Here is a 16,801-nt window from a genome sequence, read left to right as displayed (position 1 = left end):
AGGGCATATAGATACTCTCTCATCTCGGGTTCACAGTAGTTAAGCACAGTCGGCAGCAAGAAGGTCCTGTGTTCAACCTGTCAATGTGGAGTTTGCATATTCTCCTGGTGTTTGCATGGGTCTAACTCTAAGCACTCTTGGAGTTAGTCCCTGGGCACTTCACTGTGGTTGTATTCCTCATACTGGATGTGTTAAATGTAGTCATACATGTTGTCGTGTATAATGGTGTATGAGACAATAAACCTGATTTTAAAACCTAGTCATCTAGTCTCAGCAACTATTTCTTAAATGATCTCAAAGGGTCAGGAAGTTGTCATAACAGTGTGAGAGGTCCACATTTCTTCAGAAACTCCACATGAACCCTGTCACTAAGCAACAAGAGAATGAGAGCGAGAGAGCCAGGACCTCCATAAAATATTCCTAATTCACTCACTGATTCTAGACTAGATACATGATTACAAGCACTTTTCACTGTGGTAACCTTTTGAGAACATAATCACAGTCTGTGTAAATGTGTTCCTTTCAAGCTCAGCAGCTGACCAAAGATCATAAGCATTAAAAGATAAATCACTTTTAAAGTCCGCCTTCCATACTGCAAAAGAGGGCATCGACCTCGACACACAAGTTCTTTTCAGAATCACATACACCAAAAAATTGATTCAAGATGTTGTAAGAGAAGAAGTCTGCAACCATATCATCTAAGTTTAACTATCAGATCATGCCGTGCCTGGAGGTTTACAGCACACAGAAACTGGAGCAGAGTGAGAGCTCTCTCCTTTTTCTTCTCTGCAGGGGTACAACTATACTGAAGATTTCCAGGTCAGACACACCACAAATGTGTGGGCTCTTGTCAGTGTTACACACACTGTAAAGCTGCTTGCCTCGATAATAACAAAAATCAAACATGTCAAGGCTGCATAATGTCATGTTATGACATGTTAAGCTTGAGAAGCTACAGTTGTAGTATGTCACAGCTCTCTGCGATGATTTTACAGCCATATAAAAACGGCCACTATTGGTAGTAATAGGATAATGATAATTTGCTTCCCTAACGTTAATTATCAAGCAAATTTTTGTCAAATTATTCATATTCATATCAGTTGTCTCTGAAGTTTTATGCTCAGTAGCCCTGTCTGCCAGTACCCATACCTCTACAAATGAACAAGCCCTACTTGTAACTGAAGCAGGAGATGCAGCGTTGTGTTAAATGACATGTCAGTTGGCATAATTGCAGAGGAAAAATGATTAAACCTTCTCAGTGATAAGAATCTATGGTCATTATTTTTCCAATCGTGATCAATACCTTGATGACTCTGTCTATTTCATGTCTCTCTTTTGGGCATTTTTTGCCTTATTAGTTGGATAGTTGACAGTATAGAGACTGGAAACATGAGGAGAAAAGGACAAAGGGGTGCAATATACAACAAAGATCCATGTCTGGAATTGAACCAGCGACTCAGGAACATTTTAGTACATATTAAAGCTGCTAGACCACCATGACACCTCTTATTTTCAATTTCTATTCTCTTTTTATAAAAGGCTCTAACACAGGTAGTATAGCATTTTACTTGGGACACTTTGTACTTTCCCTGAAGAGATCTGATGGTATCGGAAATTTCAGTAATTAAACATCCTTTAGTCTAGCCGAGGGGAGAAATCAGCCAGAGAACATCGACAGGCCTCTATGACTCCAATATGTTGAGACAACGGCAGGAGGAGGAAGAGGAGGAAAAGCAAGCTCATTCGGGCTGCCAGCCAGTGTCCCCCAGGCTACATGAAACACTGATGGACTTGATAGATTGGTGAGAACACCAGGGGGTTTGGGCTGAGCGCTGACCAAGCTCCAGTGCTGGGAGGAAAAATAAATCTAGCCGACACCAACAGAGTGAGATCCGATCCATACAGAGCCTCCATCCGACAACCCCAGCTTATCAAGGAACAATCAAAAGTTAGATTGTGTTTGAGGATAAATATGCCATGTGTGGTCGCTGTCATATTGAGGTATGTCTTCGCGATCAGGGGGTGTACAATATGGCTTCTGAGTTCATTTCCTGTCAGAGCATAAATAAATAAATATGGAAGGATATTCATTGTTTTTGGACATTGATTGACAAGGAAAATGTTTTATTATTATTTCATATGTGCCTCAGGAAAGATTTTATGCATTAAAAAAAAACGCACAGTGAAGTTGCAATGTCACGCATCTATATCTATATCTATATCTATATCTATCTATCTATCTCTCTATCTATCTATCTATTTCTATCTATCTATCTATCTATATATAGATAACTATATCTATATATAGATATAGATATATAAGCCATCTAACACTTGTCATTGAGGGTGTCTAGACTGAAGCCATGGTGTTAGTTGGCTGTGGATTTAATCAGCCAAAGTAAATGTTGTCTCTGGATCCCTAGGGGGTGCAGTGAGGGAGGGAGGATGGGGGTAATGGGGTGGTGGTGGGAGGGTGAAGACAGTGACAGTGATGTGCCTCCTTCCATTAGCCAATCTTGGTGTGATGGAGACAATGCTAAATCTCCTGATGGAATATCTGCAGTGCCATAGATAGGCTGCATATACACAGCCAGCCATCTCCATCATCCGTCTTCCCGAATGAAATATAATGGAGAAAATGGCCAATGGGTGATGGAGATTGATTCAAAAGAAACATGAGTGGTAATCAATATGGTTCCCTGTGCAGCCAAGCAATATACGACTCCCCACACCACCCACTGCTTACCCCAGGCTAAAGTTTGGTGCCATCATGCTGCCTGTATGTAATTTATGATGAAGGTGTCACTCTCAGAATGATACGCCACGGCTGAGAGAGCCCAGCTCATAAGGAAAATAAGAGCTTTTTGTCCTCACAAAGGAAAAAAAAAGAAGTTGCTTGTTTAATTCTGTTTTGTTCATGTGATGATGGATTGGTCATCCCAAAAGTTAGAACTGAGTGATGCATTTAAAGTGGTTTTGAATGACAAATGATACAGATGAAATGTTCTCAGGCATCTGTTGCAAAATAACTAAGGGTTTCAAGGTTTGTGCAAACTTAAAGCATGTTTTAAAAGAATAGTTGACAGAGAAATATTTATCTTTGCTTGCCAGTTTGATTTTGAGTTTGATGAGAAGATAAATACCAATGTCATCTGTAAGCCAAATGTCAAGCCATAGCCAGCAGGCAGCTGGGAACACCCCACACATAAGCACCTGAGAACCACAGCATACTCCAGCTTTTGTCTGGATAAAACAAATGAGAAATGTTTTTCCCCCAACCCCATTTCCAGTCTTCATGCTAACCATAGCTTCAAAACTTCGCATAGATGCCATTAATGGGTTGCGGAAAGCATCCCCAGTGATTTCCTCAGCTTTCTCCACTCTTTTTTTTTAAGATATTTTTTTATGGCCGTCCAATGCAGGATTTGAACCAGGGCCAGCTGCAGCGAGGACTGTAGCCTCTTGCACATGGGGCGGCTGCCTAACCCACTATGCTACCGACCGCCCCAACTTTCTCCACTCTGAAGATAAAAGAGACAAAGAATCCATTGAGATGACCCCAATGTGTCTACAATACAACCTCAGCAGCACACACTGCCTGCTTATCAAAGAAGTTCTTATTTCTTGTGAATTGCACATCGAAGGAAGCTTGTAGACCAGCATGGATGTCTATAGGTAACCAGGCAACAGAAAGTGATAATCAATAATGAATATGTGGCAGGTCATAGCTCAAGAGCAGGGTAGTGAGGGGTGAAGCATACTTTTCTGTATCCACATGGGGTGCATACAAATACTCCTCTTTTCACAGACAAAGTCAAGAAAAGGATGTTGATATGCTTGAGTTCTCCAAGGTCAACCGCTCCTGTTTTTGTCAGTGCGTAGACAACAGGCCAACCATGACAGCAGCCCACTAGGGGCTACAATATCAGTAGATGGGAGGTGGAAGAGGGGATTGTAAAGATGAAATTTTATTTTCACTGTCAGATATCATTTGTGTGAGATCCATAGTGTGTTGGAGAGGAGAAAGCCATAGGCAAGGAGCGTTTCAGTCATGTCATTTTGCCAACAAGTATACTGAATAGTATACGTACTGACAGTCCTCCCTGACAGCGTCTACCCAGCAGGCTCCACTTCATCTGCACACTGAATGCGTTCTCCTTTATTTATTCATTCATTTCCACGTGGCCAAGTGCTGTCACTTTGATGAATGGGAGCTGGAACTGGCCAATTGTTTTCACTCGACAGGACAAGTCTCACACTCTCTGAACTTTAACGTCCTCCTTGTCAGAGGAGCTCTGCCATTCAAGTGTTTTTTTAGGGGGCCGCGTACCTCTGCCATCGTCCTCACACATACACAGACGCAAGCTCCCACTCCCCACCTCATATCCCTGGGCTTTTCTTATTAGTATGTACCCTAAGAAATTGGGGCTATTCGCTTCAAATTCATCTCCACAGCTCAGATTGCTTCATGCAAGGTGGAGATCATGAGGTCAGCTCCACTTTGCAAATGAGTGTCAAGGACATAACCATCGGGGATGTGCGAAGGCAGTGTGGTGAGGCTTTTGGCCAGTTAGCCAGCTGAAGCAGGTTTGTATCAGTGAAGCCCATTTTGTCAAAGTTAGAAAGTCACATGTTTTATTAATTTAAAAAATCATACTGTTCATGATAATACTGTATTGTAAGAAATCTTAATGCTTCTCACAGACTTGTAATCTGCTTGTACTACATTAAAGTAATAGTTTGACATTTTGAGAAGACGCTAGTTGATTTAACACTTATAGATACAGTATGGAGCTCATCCACTTTCACTGCCTGATCTTCAGCCCCACCACCACCCAACCACCTACCTGCAGGCTCCAGGGGGGCTGAAAATGTTGTTGCTGATGTAAATATTTTCAAACCAGTTGGATATTAAGCCAGATGCAGTGAAAACATTAACACGCTAACAAACTGAGCTAACATTCACTAACAGCAGCTATCATTTGCAGCAGTTTACTTAACTATCCATCAAACTCTGTAAATCAAAGCGATATTATGGGCGATCATATCCGAGCACAAAGTTACATAGTGCAAGAACAGATGTATGAGGCAGACAGAGCCACCACAGACTCAATTTGCTGTCAGTGTAGCATCAATCTGTTTGCACAAAACCAGTTTATGGTTTTACAATGGACCACCAAGACTGGAAATAGAAACTGGATATAATTAAAAATAAACACCAAATAATATGAAATGAAAGTCACCTGAAATAAATAAAAGCACTCCTTTGAAAAATGTCAATACAAAAACTATGGAAGAATTATCCTTATCTTTATCTTTATTCAAGAGCGTAGATTTTCAGTTTGAGAGCATGATTTCTCCTTCTCGTCCTCAGATTTATTCTCCTCGTGCTCACATTTTGTGCTCGCACTCAGATTTCTGCTGCTTTCTTTCGAATGCAGAGATAGATGTGCCATTGAAAATGCATAGCCTTCTCACCTGTCTTAGGTGATGGAAGAGACGGAGAAAACAAATTATTTCTCTTTTTTAAACAGTTTTTTTTTCTTCTGTTGTCAGTGTCTCTGTAACCCGGTGCAGTCAAGGAGACTAGAAAAAGCTGTCAGTCTGTAACTACAGCTGTAATCATCTTTCTCTGGTGATGTCGTTGGGTTGTCACCTTGCGTGAGTTACCTTGGCAGAATGGACAAAGAGTACAGGATACCTGAGGAAGCCTCAGCACCATGTGAAACCCCTTTGTTGAGAGATATCTAGTCTCATCCAGACATTGCTTCTTTCATGTATCCCTTGTCTGCTGATTCCTCTGTCTATGCAAAATGACAAAGATAGGCTTATTTGTCAGATAATAGACATGAATCATTTATATTTTATCCCAGAACAGTTTGAAGCTGATATGTGCCAACAAGGGCAATCACAAACCAGAGTGGTACACTGCCACTATTGTTTCTTTTTGAATACAACTGCATGACTAATATTTTTCACTTTCTGACCATTATAAATGGTTTTTGTTTGTTTGTTGTTGTTGTTTTTTGTTTTGTTTTGTTTTTTTGCAGAAGGTATGTTATCATTTGGAGTGTCTTATTGTTATTTTGGCAACTTAAAATATGACTCTGTGAACCAGAAAATGCAGTCCACTCTTGTTCAGAAGTGGATATGCTCAAGTCCACTCCCAAGACTTAAATAAATTATTTTGGTTTCTCTGGGTAGCAGGGAAATAAATACTCTAATCGAAAATGATTCCTTATCCTGCTAGTGATAACTGACTGAAAGGGTAATTAAGTGCTGTGTGACCAACATTTGCATACAGTGTTAATCGGTTTAGCTCAAGCAGTTGAAAGGTTGATATATATTCACGGTCAGTAATCACACTTGCAAAAACATGACAAATTATAACCTGACTAGTTCATACTTCATACTAGTTCAGCACATAATGGCACAAGCATTATCCAACAACAGGGATTCATATCTCTCCCTGCAAAACAATCAGCTGGCAGCCTGTTTTCTCAAAAGAGTGCAGCTTTGGCATGTAAAAGCTGCGAGCAGGTAGTTTCATGTTTTATTTCAGCTATGGCGTGGTGACAGCCATGGGAGCTGAATGTATTTTTTTTGGTCCCACTCGCTTGAGAGTGGTTGTTTGGGTGAGGTGCAAGGCGTTGTGGGAGCCCCAGCTGCACTTTGCAGATACACAAGTCTGCGCTTTCATGCCCAGACCCATCAAAATGGCCCTGTCAGGCTGCTATCTCCTGGGACTCCTGCTGCAGTACAGGAGGATTAAAGCTTTTTATGAAGCATTTTCACAGCCAAAGGTGTGCGCAATGGTAGCCTGTGAGCCATTTTCCTCAACAAAGGTGGACTTAACTTTGCTGGACGCTTAAAGCTGGAACTGTGAATCATGGAATTTTGCATCCAATTTGGACAACTAATTGGACTAGAAAGTAGGAAGAGGCTTTGGAGCTTGTTTAACCAACACAGCAAGTACAGGACAAAAAGGAAAAAATATAGAAAAGACAATCTGCCTTTTTTCTAGCACATTGTTCAAAATCCAGTTAATTACGCTGACCGAGAAGGGTGGTAAACTGGGCCAGATTCTGCTACAGTTCCTGTGGAAATGTTGAACAATGAAAACTGTTATTGTTTACTTTGGCTTGAAGTGCAGCATACAGGTTGATGCAAGAGCAGTGAGCCTTGGGGAAAAACACCAAAAAGAACCTGTGTATTCAATAAATCATCTTACACAAGCTGTTGCAAATTATGAAGTTATAGTGAATGCTTTTATGCTTTTGCACTTTTTAAAACAACACTGCTACTCTGTGTTTCACTGACGAAATCCTGAAGCAGAGACCCGTCTGGATACAAGCTGTACCAGCATTTTCAAATTTAGCTCACAGTCTGTGACAATTAACAATCCCTTTGGCCCATGTGTGATAAATTGCTTTCAGGAGAAGAACATTTGTTCCAGCCTTATCTTTGAGGCTGCTGTTGAGAAGACTGAATTATCTATTATCGAGCAGCACTGGAAATGAGTGGAAACCAAACACAGATTAGGGTTTCAGATTTGAGACTACCAGATCTACCAAACTGGTACATTTGCATGAAGCCTACCCAAAGGACATGCTTAGTGTGCAAACACAGTCAAATTGACAGATTCGTAGCCATGGACAGCAAAAATGTTCTGCTGCAAAATATATACTGTAATGTCTCACACTTTGTTGCATGATAGGCAAAAAAAATCTACATTAATTCAAAATAGCTTCAAGAATAATGGATGCATAGAGCAGTATTTATAAATAAGTACAAGGTGCGGATGCTTTACATTTATATGCAATATTAGAAGCTGTACACTACATATATTATTACTGTCATTATTACTACCATATCTGTTACTGTAATCATTTTTGTCATTCATTGTAATTCATTGTCATTTTATCAGTCATTGTACAATATGTTTGTGTTGATTTGTCCTGTACACGTGACATCCATTGCACGTTTGTCCGTCCTGGGAGAGGGATCCCTCCTCTGTGGCTCTTCCTGAGGTTTCTTCCACATTTTTTCCCTGTTAAAGGTTTTTTGTGGGCAAGTTCCTCACTCGAACCGAGGGTCTAAGGACAGAGGGTGTCACTCCCTGTACAGATTGTAAAGCCCTCTAAGGCAAATGCATTTTGTGACTTTGGGCTATACAAATAAAATTGATTTGATTTGATTTGATTTGATTTGATTTGATTTGATTTGATTTGATCTGTACACACATATATACCACGTGGACCAATAAATGGTTGCTAGTCCAACATCTGTCCAACATTTTCCACCAGTCTTCTTTACCTGTGCAGCTGCTGTCCATGGTGCTGATAGGTGTGTTATCTGTGTGCACGCGCTGCCATCCAGTGGCCGCGTGTATGAAACAAACCTGCAAACCAGCGCGTGGTGGAACTGAGGCGTTTGTTCCTACCCGAGTTACAAATTGTGGCACACCGTGGTTTCTAGTGTGTGAGGCTTTTTCGTTTCGTTTCTGTTGTATCCTGATTTTTAGTAAGTTGGATTCATTCTGTCTTTTATCTTACATTATATGTCCCAGCACACAGTATTGAGTATTGGTAAATGTTTGGTTATAAATCAGAGTGTCACGATGCTAAAGTGACAGTGCAGAGCTGCGTTAGCTTTAGCCTGACGTGCTAACTCCTAAGTGTGTTTCTTCCTCGGTGTTGAACCGTGAGCATGAACCTGTTCAGGTAAAACAGCGACCATGTGTTGTAAATGACCTGCACTGATAGGGTTAATAGCATTTATTATGAAAAGTGACAGACGGGTTAGCTTTTGAGCGTAGCGCCTGACCTCTATTCAAACATGTATATAAATAACACTCTGCCACACATGTTACAGTTCATACCTCCTAATTATTATTTTATAATCTGTAGCTAATCACCCCGAACCACTGAAGCTTTGTTCTGGCTCACTGTATTGTGTTTTGTATGTTACTGACGCACATTAAATGGTGTGGTTTGTTAAATCAGTCACGGTGTGCTTATGTTTCACACCACGGAGTGGAGCTATGCCTGCACCATTAGGCATTTAACTTAAACTTAATGGCCATTTGTGGCTGTGGTGACCTGCACACAGTGTAACTCTGCAGCACATTAATTACTAACTGTATTATTTTCTTCCAGTTTCTGTCTCTCTCATTCCTCTGCTCCCTACAACTTTTTTTCCCCCTCCAGCCAATGGACTGACATCGGCCTGCAGAAATGCTGTTTAAAGATCTTCCCAGGGAGGCTCTGATGCGGCCCTTGTCCAGGAATGAAGTGGTGGGCATGCTGCTGAGGTTGACCATCTTTGGTGCAGCGACCTACTACAGTATCAAATGGGTTGTAGAAGCCATGGACCCTACCTCCAAACAGAAAAGCCAGGCCAAGAAAAGGGTAAATGGAACATGAGCATGTCTCGAGGTGGACATATTTGGTCTGCTGTGAGCGTGTCGGCTATGGTTGGAAAATGAAAACAATGAGCGGAGCAGCATTTTGCTTCTTGCATCTGTTATCTTCTTCTGTGCTTAGCGGAGCTGTGTTGTCTTATCTCTGCAGGCGGAACAGCTGATGAAGAGGATCGGCGTGGAAGGTGTGAAACTAACAGAGTATGAGATGAACATTGCTTCTCACCTGGTTGATCCTCAAACTATGAAGGTAACCGTTCATCTGCTCATGATGTTGACATTAGAGATGTTTGGACAATTTTTTTTTTATAGGACTTTGCTGGACATCATTTTTCACACTACTCTACCTTCCTGCAGGTGACCTGGAGAGATATAGCTGGTCTGGATGAGATTATTAATGAGCTGCAAGACACAGTCATCCTGCCCTTTCAGAAAAGACATCTTTTAGCTGGATCCAAACTCTTTCAACCTCCCAAAGGTACCACAGCATGTCATCTAAACAAAACTAGAATGGTCAAATTGTACACATAGAATCAGAATCAGAAATACTTTATTAATCTCCGTTAGATAGTAAGTAATAGCCAGATAAAACAAAAACATTTGAACATAACATCCCCCAAAAAAAAAAAAACTTTACCACTATACACCTATAAGATATACAATTTAACACTATATACACAGGGTATAAATAACAGTTAACTAAAACCAATAACAGTAAGATAAAAGCCAAGTAACAGTAAATTATATGATATAAATCTGATGAGATGGCATTGTTCTACAAGACACATTTGAAGTAAAACGGCAACTTTAATTTTACGATGATTCCTTCCACGTTAGGTCTGAAATGTAGGAGTAGTAGCTCTTTTTTTATTATTTGTTCCCACAGTTTTTCCAGAAGAAAATGTTTCATTTTATTTAATCAATTAATTTTTCACTTCTGTATAAATATTTTACACATTTTAGACTTATATACATGATGATGATCAAAAAGGAACTGTAAAAAGAGAAACTCTGATACTACATGCCCCCTTCTTACAATACAAAAGTAACATAAATATTCTGTCATAGGTGGGGTGCTAATACAGTCAGCAGACACTTAACTGATGATCTGCTTAGTCTGCACTGTTTGGCAAGTGATGACCAGTCTTAGGACTTTCTCCTAAAAATATGGGCTTGTGTATAAGAGGAGGTCCACTGTTAACCCAGTGTGAATGTAAAAACACTATATCCAATACTGTTAAAAACAATAGACCAAACCATTTTTACAATTCCTGGCTGCACTTTCTATCATAAAAGATAAAGTGCATTAAAAGTTAGCCAGCATAAACCTCATCAGTTAATCTCCCAGCCCTCCTCTTCCTCATCATTGTTAGAATGTATTGTGCCTCCATCCACAAAGCATCTGACAAATTTGTGCGCTTGGCAGCCTGACAGCAGATGATCACTCAGAGGAATAGCACAAAGCTTTACACAGAATTTCAGGATGAGTCGACCTCCAAAATTAGCTGCTCTGGGAATCCATTCTTATTTGTAGTCTCCAATCTTTGTTTATATCATGCAACTATGCACTAAGTTGAGCCAAATATTCCATTTGTATTTGTGTTTAGAGAAGACCTAGTTAGGAAACCAAGTGTTCCCACTAACCCAAACCCCAGTAATGTTGATATGGGTTAAAAAAAAACTCTATAAACTGGAAAGTTCTGTGTAAGAATGAGCATTTATAGACATACAAGTACTTTGCACTTATAAGCAGGAATTTTAAAAGAACTTAAGACCTCGAAAGAAACAATATTTAATATTAATATTCTGATTTTGTTTGCAGGGGTTTTATTGTTTGGTCCTCCAGGATGTGGGAAGACCATGATCGCCAAGGCAACAGCCAAAGCCTCGGGCTGCAAGTTCATCAACCTTCAGGCCTCCACGCTAACAGACATGTGGTACGGCGAATCACAAAAGCTGACAGCTGCTGTCTTCACATTGGCCGCCAAAATCCAGCCCTGCATTATCTTCATTGATGAGATTGGTGAGCTTCTCTCGAAGGACGCATGTCAAAAGTCATTACTTGTTAGTTTATTACACTTTTAGATGTGGTTTATCTGTATCGTTTCCTTTTCAAGTAGAAAAGATTTTCAAAAGCTGATACTGACATTTTTTGGATGTTTTGACAGTTTTAAAAGCAAAAGGATATCAGGTTAATACAAGCAGATCAGTCTAATCCTATTTCATCTCCATGAAATTGTTGATGTCAGCCTGTTATGCAGATGAGTTTTGTGTAAATGTTCTTTTCATTCTTGCTTTTGCTCCATGTCTCATGTGTCTTAGAGTCATTTCTGAGGAACCGCTCCAGTTTGGACCATGAAGCCACAGCTATGATGAAGGCCCAGTTCATGAGTCTGTGGGACGGCCTGGATACTTCCTCAACCACCCAGGTAACACAACCAGAGCTCTTTCTTATACTGTAATATACTGTACCTACACAAGTTACACTGGTAGTTACTGGGCAGGACTTCTCTTCTGTTGTCATAAGAGCTGCCCTTGGAAAAGTAAAGATGTGCATGCAGGACATAGGAGCTGATTCGCATGGTGCTTCTGCAGAACATCACGTTGTGATTCTTATTAATGTAGGTGATGGTGATGGGAGCTACAAACAGGCCACAGGACGTGGATCCAGCCATTCTACGCAGAATGCCCACCACTTTTCATGTCGGCCTGCCAGTAAGATGAGCACACATATACACATACATGCGCACAAACTGTATGTGAGCACATCTTTGTAATTTAAATAAACACATATGGCATGTAAATGGTTGGAATATATCTTAATATATCTAGTGTGTATAGTGATGAGTTGTGAGGTCCAGTGTGTATTTATAGAACATGACAGAAATGTAATAGAACAGTCATAATTATGTTTTCATTTGTGTATAATGACCTGAAAATATAAATCATGTAAATGTATTTACACATAATATTTGCAAATATATAAAGTGTTAAATCATAAGTTGTTCATTAATGGGCTTTATTTTTCAAATAAAAACCATTGTTCTTCTGTCTTTTCAGAACACAAGACAAAGACAGGACATCCTGAGGCTGATTTTGGCAGGGGAAAACGTAAGATGTGCTTTTTGTTCATCCTAGGAGAAGGACCACAGCTGACGAGGATGGTTCTTTTCAATGCTGTCTTTTGTCATTGTCAGAGACCGTTTCTGATCTGTATTTTTTTTACTATTTAATCACATTAAAGTAAACACAGCTGAACACCAGTGTCAGCTAACAGATAACTTCCATGTAACTGTTTCACGTTGCTGTCTTGCTTTTCTGCTCAGCTGAGCAATGCCATTAATCTGAAGGAGATTGCTGAGAAGACAGAGGGTTATTCTGGCAGTGACCTTCGGGAGCTTTGCCGTGATGCAGCCATGTATCGAGTCCGGGACTACGTCCGCAAGGAGCAGATGAGGCAGATTGCTCAGCAGCTCCAGGACTGCCAGGAGGAGGAAAAGTATGACTCATATTCACACCCACAAGATTTTATAGCTGTATGTCCACTGAATAGCTCTTTGTTTAACTGCAGCACCTGCCCTAAACAGTCTGAGGTTATTCCAGCGTGGGTTTGTGAAAGCCAACAGCAGTATTATTTTTGACTAATGTATATATTGAACTGTATATTCCAGCAAATGAGTTATTCTCTTCAGTTTTCTTTACAACATATTCAAAGTGGGACATAGACAACTATTTGAGAGTTGATCAGCTTCACAAAGTGCAGTATGTCCTCAAATTGGACGGATTTGGTTGATTTCTTAGGTTTTACAAAAGGTTGTGTAAGCCATGCCTCAGCTGTTGCTAAGCAACTATTGAAACCCCTCTTGAAGCAAGGCATTATTGCTAAAAAAAGGACACGTGTTGAACTTTTACTTCTCAGCACTCTAAACCTCATAGCTGAGCTCGAAGGAAGCAGAAAACATTGCTAAAGGCTTTATTTTTTATTCCGTACTGTACTCTGTAATGAGTGCGCTTGAGAATTTAGTTTGCCCCAGCAGAAGAGTCGTTAAAACAAACAGAAAAAAATGACTACACTTATACAGTAACAAATAGAAATGTGTATCAAATATATAGCAACCAACCACGTCAGGATTGTGAGGAAATTTAAAGCACGGTATATTATAAAGATTAGTATATAGTCCATACTGCATACATTTAGTGTGTAGTATGGTATTGAGACACAGCTACTATTTTTGTAGGCCCCTGTGTCTGACGTTTGACCTCCGCTGTCCTTTGCTCCAGACCCGTGGGTGAAGAGCGGTTACGGCCGGTCACCCAGCTGGACCTCCTCTTCGGTCTGGACAAGATGATGGAATCAAAGCGGGCCACAGCCTTCGTGTCACCCAGTGTGTCTGATGTTCCCCTGGATTAACCACCAACAGGACAGGACACAGTGTCTGCAGTACGTTCCAATTCACCAAGCACAGGCTCCTCCAACATGTGGAAGGTGCAGTTGGAAAAGCCAGTAGGCAGCCATACTCTTAAGTTTATTTATCCAGGAGCAGGAGTTGTTCTGAGCATGCTTATTGTAGCAAAACCCTGCTACATGTGTACAGTTCTAATAGATTCAGATATCTCATGTCTCCTACAAGACACTGACCCGCTCTGTTGGAGAGACTTGGAGTCAATGACTTGCTCAAGGTCAAGGACGAAGGTTTGTTTTTCATAAACTTACAGTTTATTGCACATAATACTACTCTACTACACCACTACATACACACCACCAAGTAAGCATTAGGCTCAGTGATGCGTGCTTCATGATGACACAAGATTCACGAGTCAAAGTCTGGACTCCAGACTTTAATAGTGAATAGTAATCTTTAAATCAACCATCATTACCATCTCTCTTTTTTTAGGTAAACATATCTGATTAAGAAAGACTTTAAAGTGATATCATTTAATGTAACAATGATCCTGGTGCCCCTAAGTCACATCACACTATTGTCACATTATACTCTAAGTGTTTTTGCATGACAGCAAATTAAAATAAGTCCTTTCAGTAATATCATTTTATCAAATGAGGTATCAAGCAAAGAAATAACATTTTCAGGAATATCAGTATTCAAAAAAATAAAAGCTATGGGTCAATTTCTCTTTTTTTAAATGTCAGATTTAAGTTTAATTACTCAAAAATAATACTTGTTTGGATGAAAATTGAAGTGGCTTTCTACTTACTGATACTGCCAAAACATTGGACGCCATCCATCACTTTTTGCTTTCCATGATTACTCACATATTTGATCAACAACGTTGTTTTTTAATGATTGTTTGATTGCTTCTTTTAATAGCGTAAGAGTGTACATACATAGAACACACAAAAGAAAACAGTGATGCGATTGTAAAGTGAGTGTAATGAATTACTGCTCCCAAGGAGTACACATTCTGAATATTTCTTTTGAAATTACAATAACATGTGACAGATAAATGTGTGTTTTTGATCACAAAGTGAGCACTACTGTAGAGACTGTCAAATAACAACCCATATTTTTAAATTCAGAGGCCGGATGTTACAGATTTAAACTTTAAACTGTAGATTTAAACGTTCATCACTTTTCAGTATATTAGGACAGGATAATCTCAGTTTTAAATAAAAAACGAAGAAAAAAAAGGAAAACAAAAGGATCACAATGAAAGCTCTCCGTTAACCAACCAGTAATAACCAGTTATCTCAGTAATCATTACCCTTCTATCAAATGGCTTTAAAACATAGATTTGTATCACTACTCAGTCCTCCTCTGCTGTTAGCAGGGGTATCACAGGATTTGTGTTTGTAAATGTGGAAGCAAAATTGCTGGGTTATAGTTTAAGGTGCAGTGTGTCAGATTTAGGGGGTTCTATTTACAGAATATAGCAGAGATTGAATATAATATGCATGTTTTCATTAGTGTATAATCCCCTTAAAATAAGAATTGTTATGTTTTAGTTACCTCAGAATGAGCCTTCCATATCTACAGAAACTGTAGATCACTGTAGGTTTTCTTCCACTGTGTTGGACCACCAGAACAGACAAACCAAATTGTGGCTCTATTGGAGTACTGATCGTGCTTTTCACACCTTTCACGGCCATTGTAGTTACTGCTATACACTCTGAAATGGAGAGCGAGGCCACATGGCAGCAACTTTCGCCACAAGATGCCACTATATGCAACAACACACTGGTCCTTTTGGGTCAAGACTTGCTTTGTGATGACAAGTCTTCTACACTCAAAATGACAATAGCTGTTACTTTGTTAATTGTTTTCAGAGTGTTTTTAGTGTCATGTTTATTTGTCGTTCTGATTATTAGTGAGTCTCCATTGTTTTTCTTTGAATACTTTTTCTAACAAACTTCTCATGTCACCTTCTGTGCATCAATCAATGACTGACAAATACAAATACTGTCCTTGCAACACACATCAGGGCTTTAAAAATTCAACCACTTTCAATCAGCTGTCAGTCTGAAGTTGTTTCAGCGTGCTTTTTCTGTCTTCCCTCTCTATCAAAAGCCTAAATATTTTCCACATGGTCGCAGCATGTGTTCATGGATCTGTTTGTGGCTCTCATGCAGTCCTTTCTTCCACACAGTCTTGAGCAAGCGAGGGAATATGTCATTCAACCTGACCATGTGGTGGCACTGTAGCTTCACTGTCCTGTTACTGAGGCAGCCGGACATATGGACTGCTCACATGTAGAGCACTTCTACAGCATTATGGTGAGATAATCAAATAGAGAAGCCTACTAACTGGATTGTTTCTCCCTTATTGGTTTATTCATTGTTGCTCTTCAATGGAGTACATCTGGTGACAGTGAAAGGTCAGATTGTTGCCATGTAAACCAATAATTGCAGCTCACAGGTCTTAGTTCCATTTCTTGGAGAGAGGAAACACCTGTGGAAATGCTTTCCCTCAATGCAGTATCATCAGTGCCCCTATGAGATTACGGTTCATTTTATTTTAAGTTACGTGTATGTGTTGAATATTGTATGTTAACCATGTACTATGTAGGACGTGTATTTATTTATTTATTGACACTGAAAGAAAATCTTCTTTCAAGCAGGAAAATGTTACTTTGTTTATTTCAGCATGGATTTCAACCCCTGGTCTTTGTCCTGTCCATGTTTATGTGTCCTAAATGTAATAAATGTCATCATTCCTGAAAGACAAAGTCCAACGTGAAAATTTCAAAGGATGGATGGATGGATGGATGGATGGATGGATGGATGGATGGATGGAAAAAACATCACAGGATTTACAAGGTTTTCAACTGACAGCAACAATTTCATAATGATAGTGGCTCATCTTGGTTTGATCTTCTCCACCATCCAAGCATCAGCATCTCATTTATATCAAAGTTTTATTATTT

At 39.8% G+C, this 16,801-nt stretch overlaps 1 protein-coding gene across 3 annotated transcripts; it reads left to right on the top strand.

Moving 5' to 3' along the window:
* The first annotated feature begins 8,391 nt into the window (after positions 1-8,391).
* Positions 8,392-16,597, top strand: atad1a (ATPase family AAA domain containing 1a). Of its 3 annotated transcripts, none has more exons than XM_010750504.3 (10): positions 8,392-8,523; positions 9,210-9,410; positions 9,573-9,671; positions 9,779-9,899; positions 11,244-11,444; positions 11,744-11,850; positions 12,047-12,136; positions 12,482-12,532; positions 12,748-12,920; positions 13,703-16,597. In XM_010750504.3, exons 2-10 carry the CDS (start codon positions 9,237-9,239, stop codon positions 13,830-13,832), a joined length of 1,146 nt encoding a protein of 381 aa, XP_010748806.1. In that variant the 5' UTR covers positions 8,392-8,523; positions 9,210-9,236; the 3' UTR covers positions 13,833-16,597. The 3 variants fall into 3 exon arrangements, with proteins under 3 accessions (XP_010748806.1, XP_027133815.1, XP_027133816.1); XM_027278014.1 differs by lacking the exon at positions 8,392-8,523 and having other exon boundaries at positions 9,237-9,410; positions 13,703-13,862; positions 16,025-16,597; XM_027278015.1 differs by lacking the exon at positions 8,392-8,523 and having other exon boundaries at positions 9,237-9,410; positions 13,660-16,597.
* Positions 16,598-16,801: the final 204 nt, after the last annotated feature.

This window comes from Larimichthys crocea, chromosome III (assembly GCF_000972845.2).
Source record: "Larimichthys crocea isolate SSNF chromosome III, L_crocea_2.0, whole genome shotgun sequence".
Classification (NCBI taxonomy): domain Eukaryota; kingdom Metazoa; phylum Chordata; class Actinopteri; family Sciaenidae; genus Larimichthys; species Larimichthys crocea.
This window is presented reverse-complemented; position numbering and strand designations above follow the sequence as displayed.

Excerpts from the sequence above, each read along its gene's own strand:
- atad1a (XM_010750504.3), top strand. The coding sequence starts at position 9,237 with ATGCTGTTTAAAGATCTTCCCAGGGAGGCTCTGATGCGGCCCTTGTCC. Across the intron at positions 9,672-9,778 it reads TTGATCCTCAAACTATGAAG|GTGACCTGGAGAGATATAGC; the intron begins GTAACCGTTCAT and ends ACCTTCCTGCAG. Across the intron at positions 12,533-12,747 it reads TGATTTTGGCAGGGGAAAAC|CTGAGCAATGCCATTAATCT; the intron begins GTAAGATGTGCT and ends TTTTCTGCTCAG.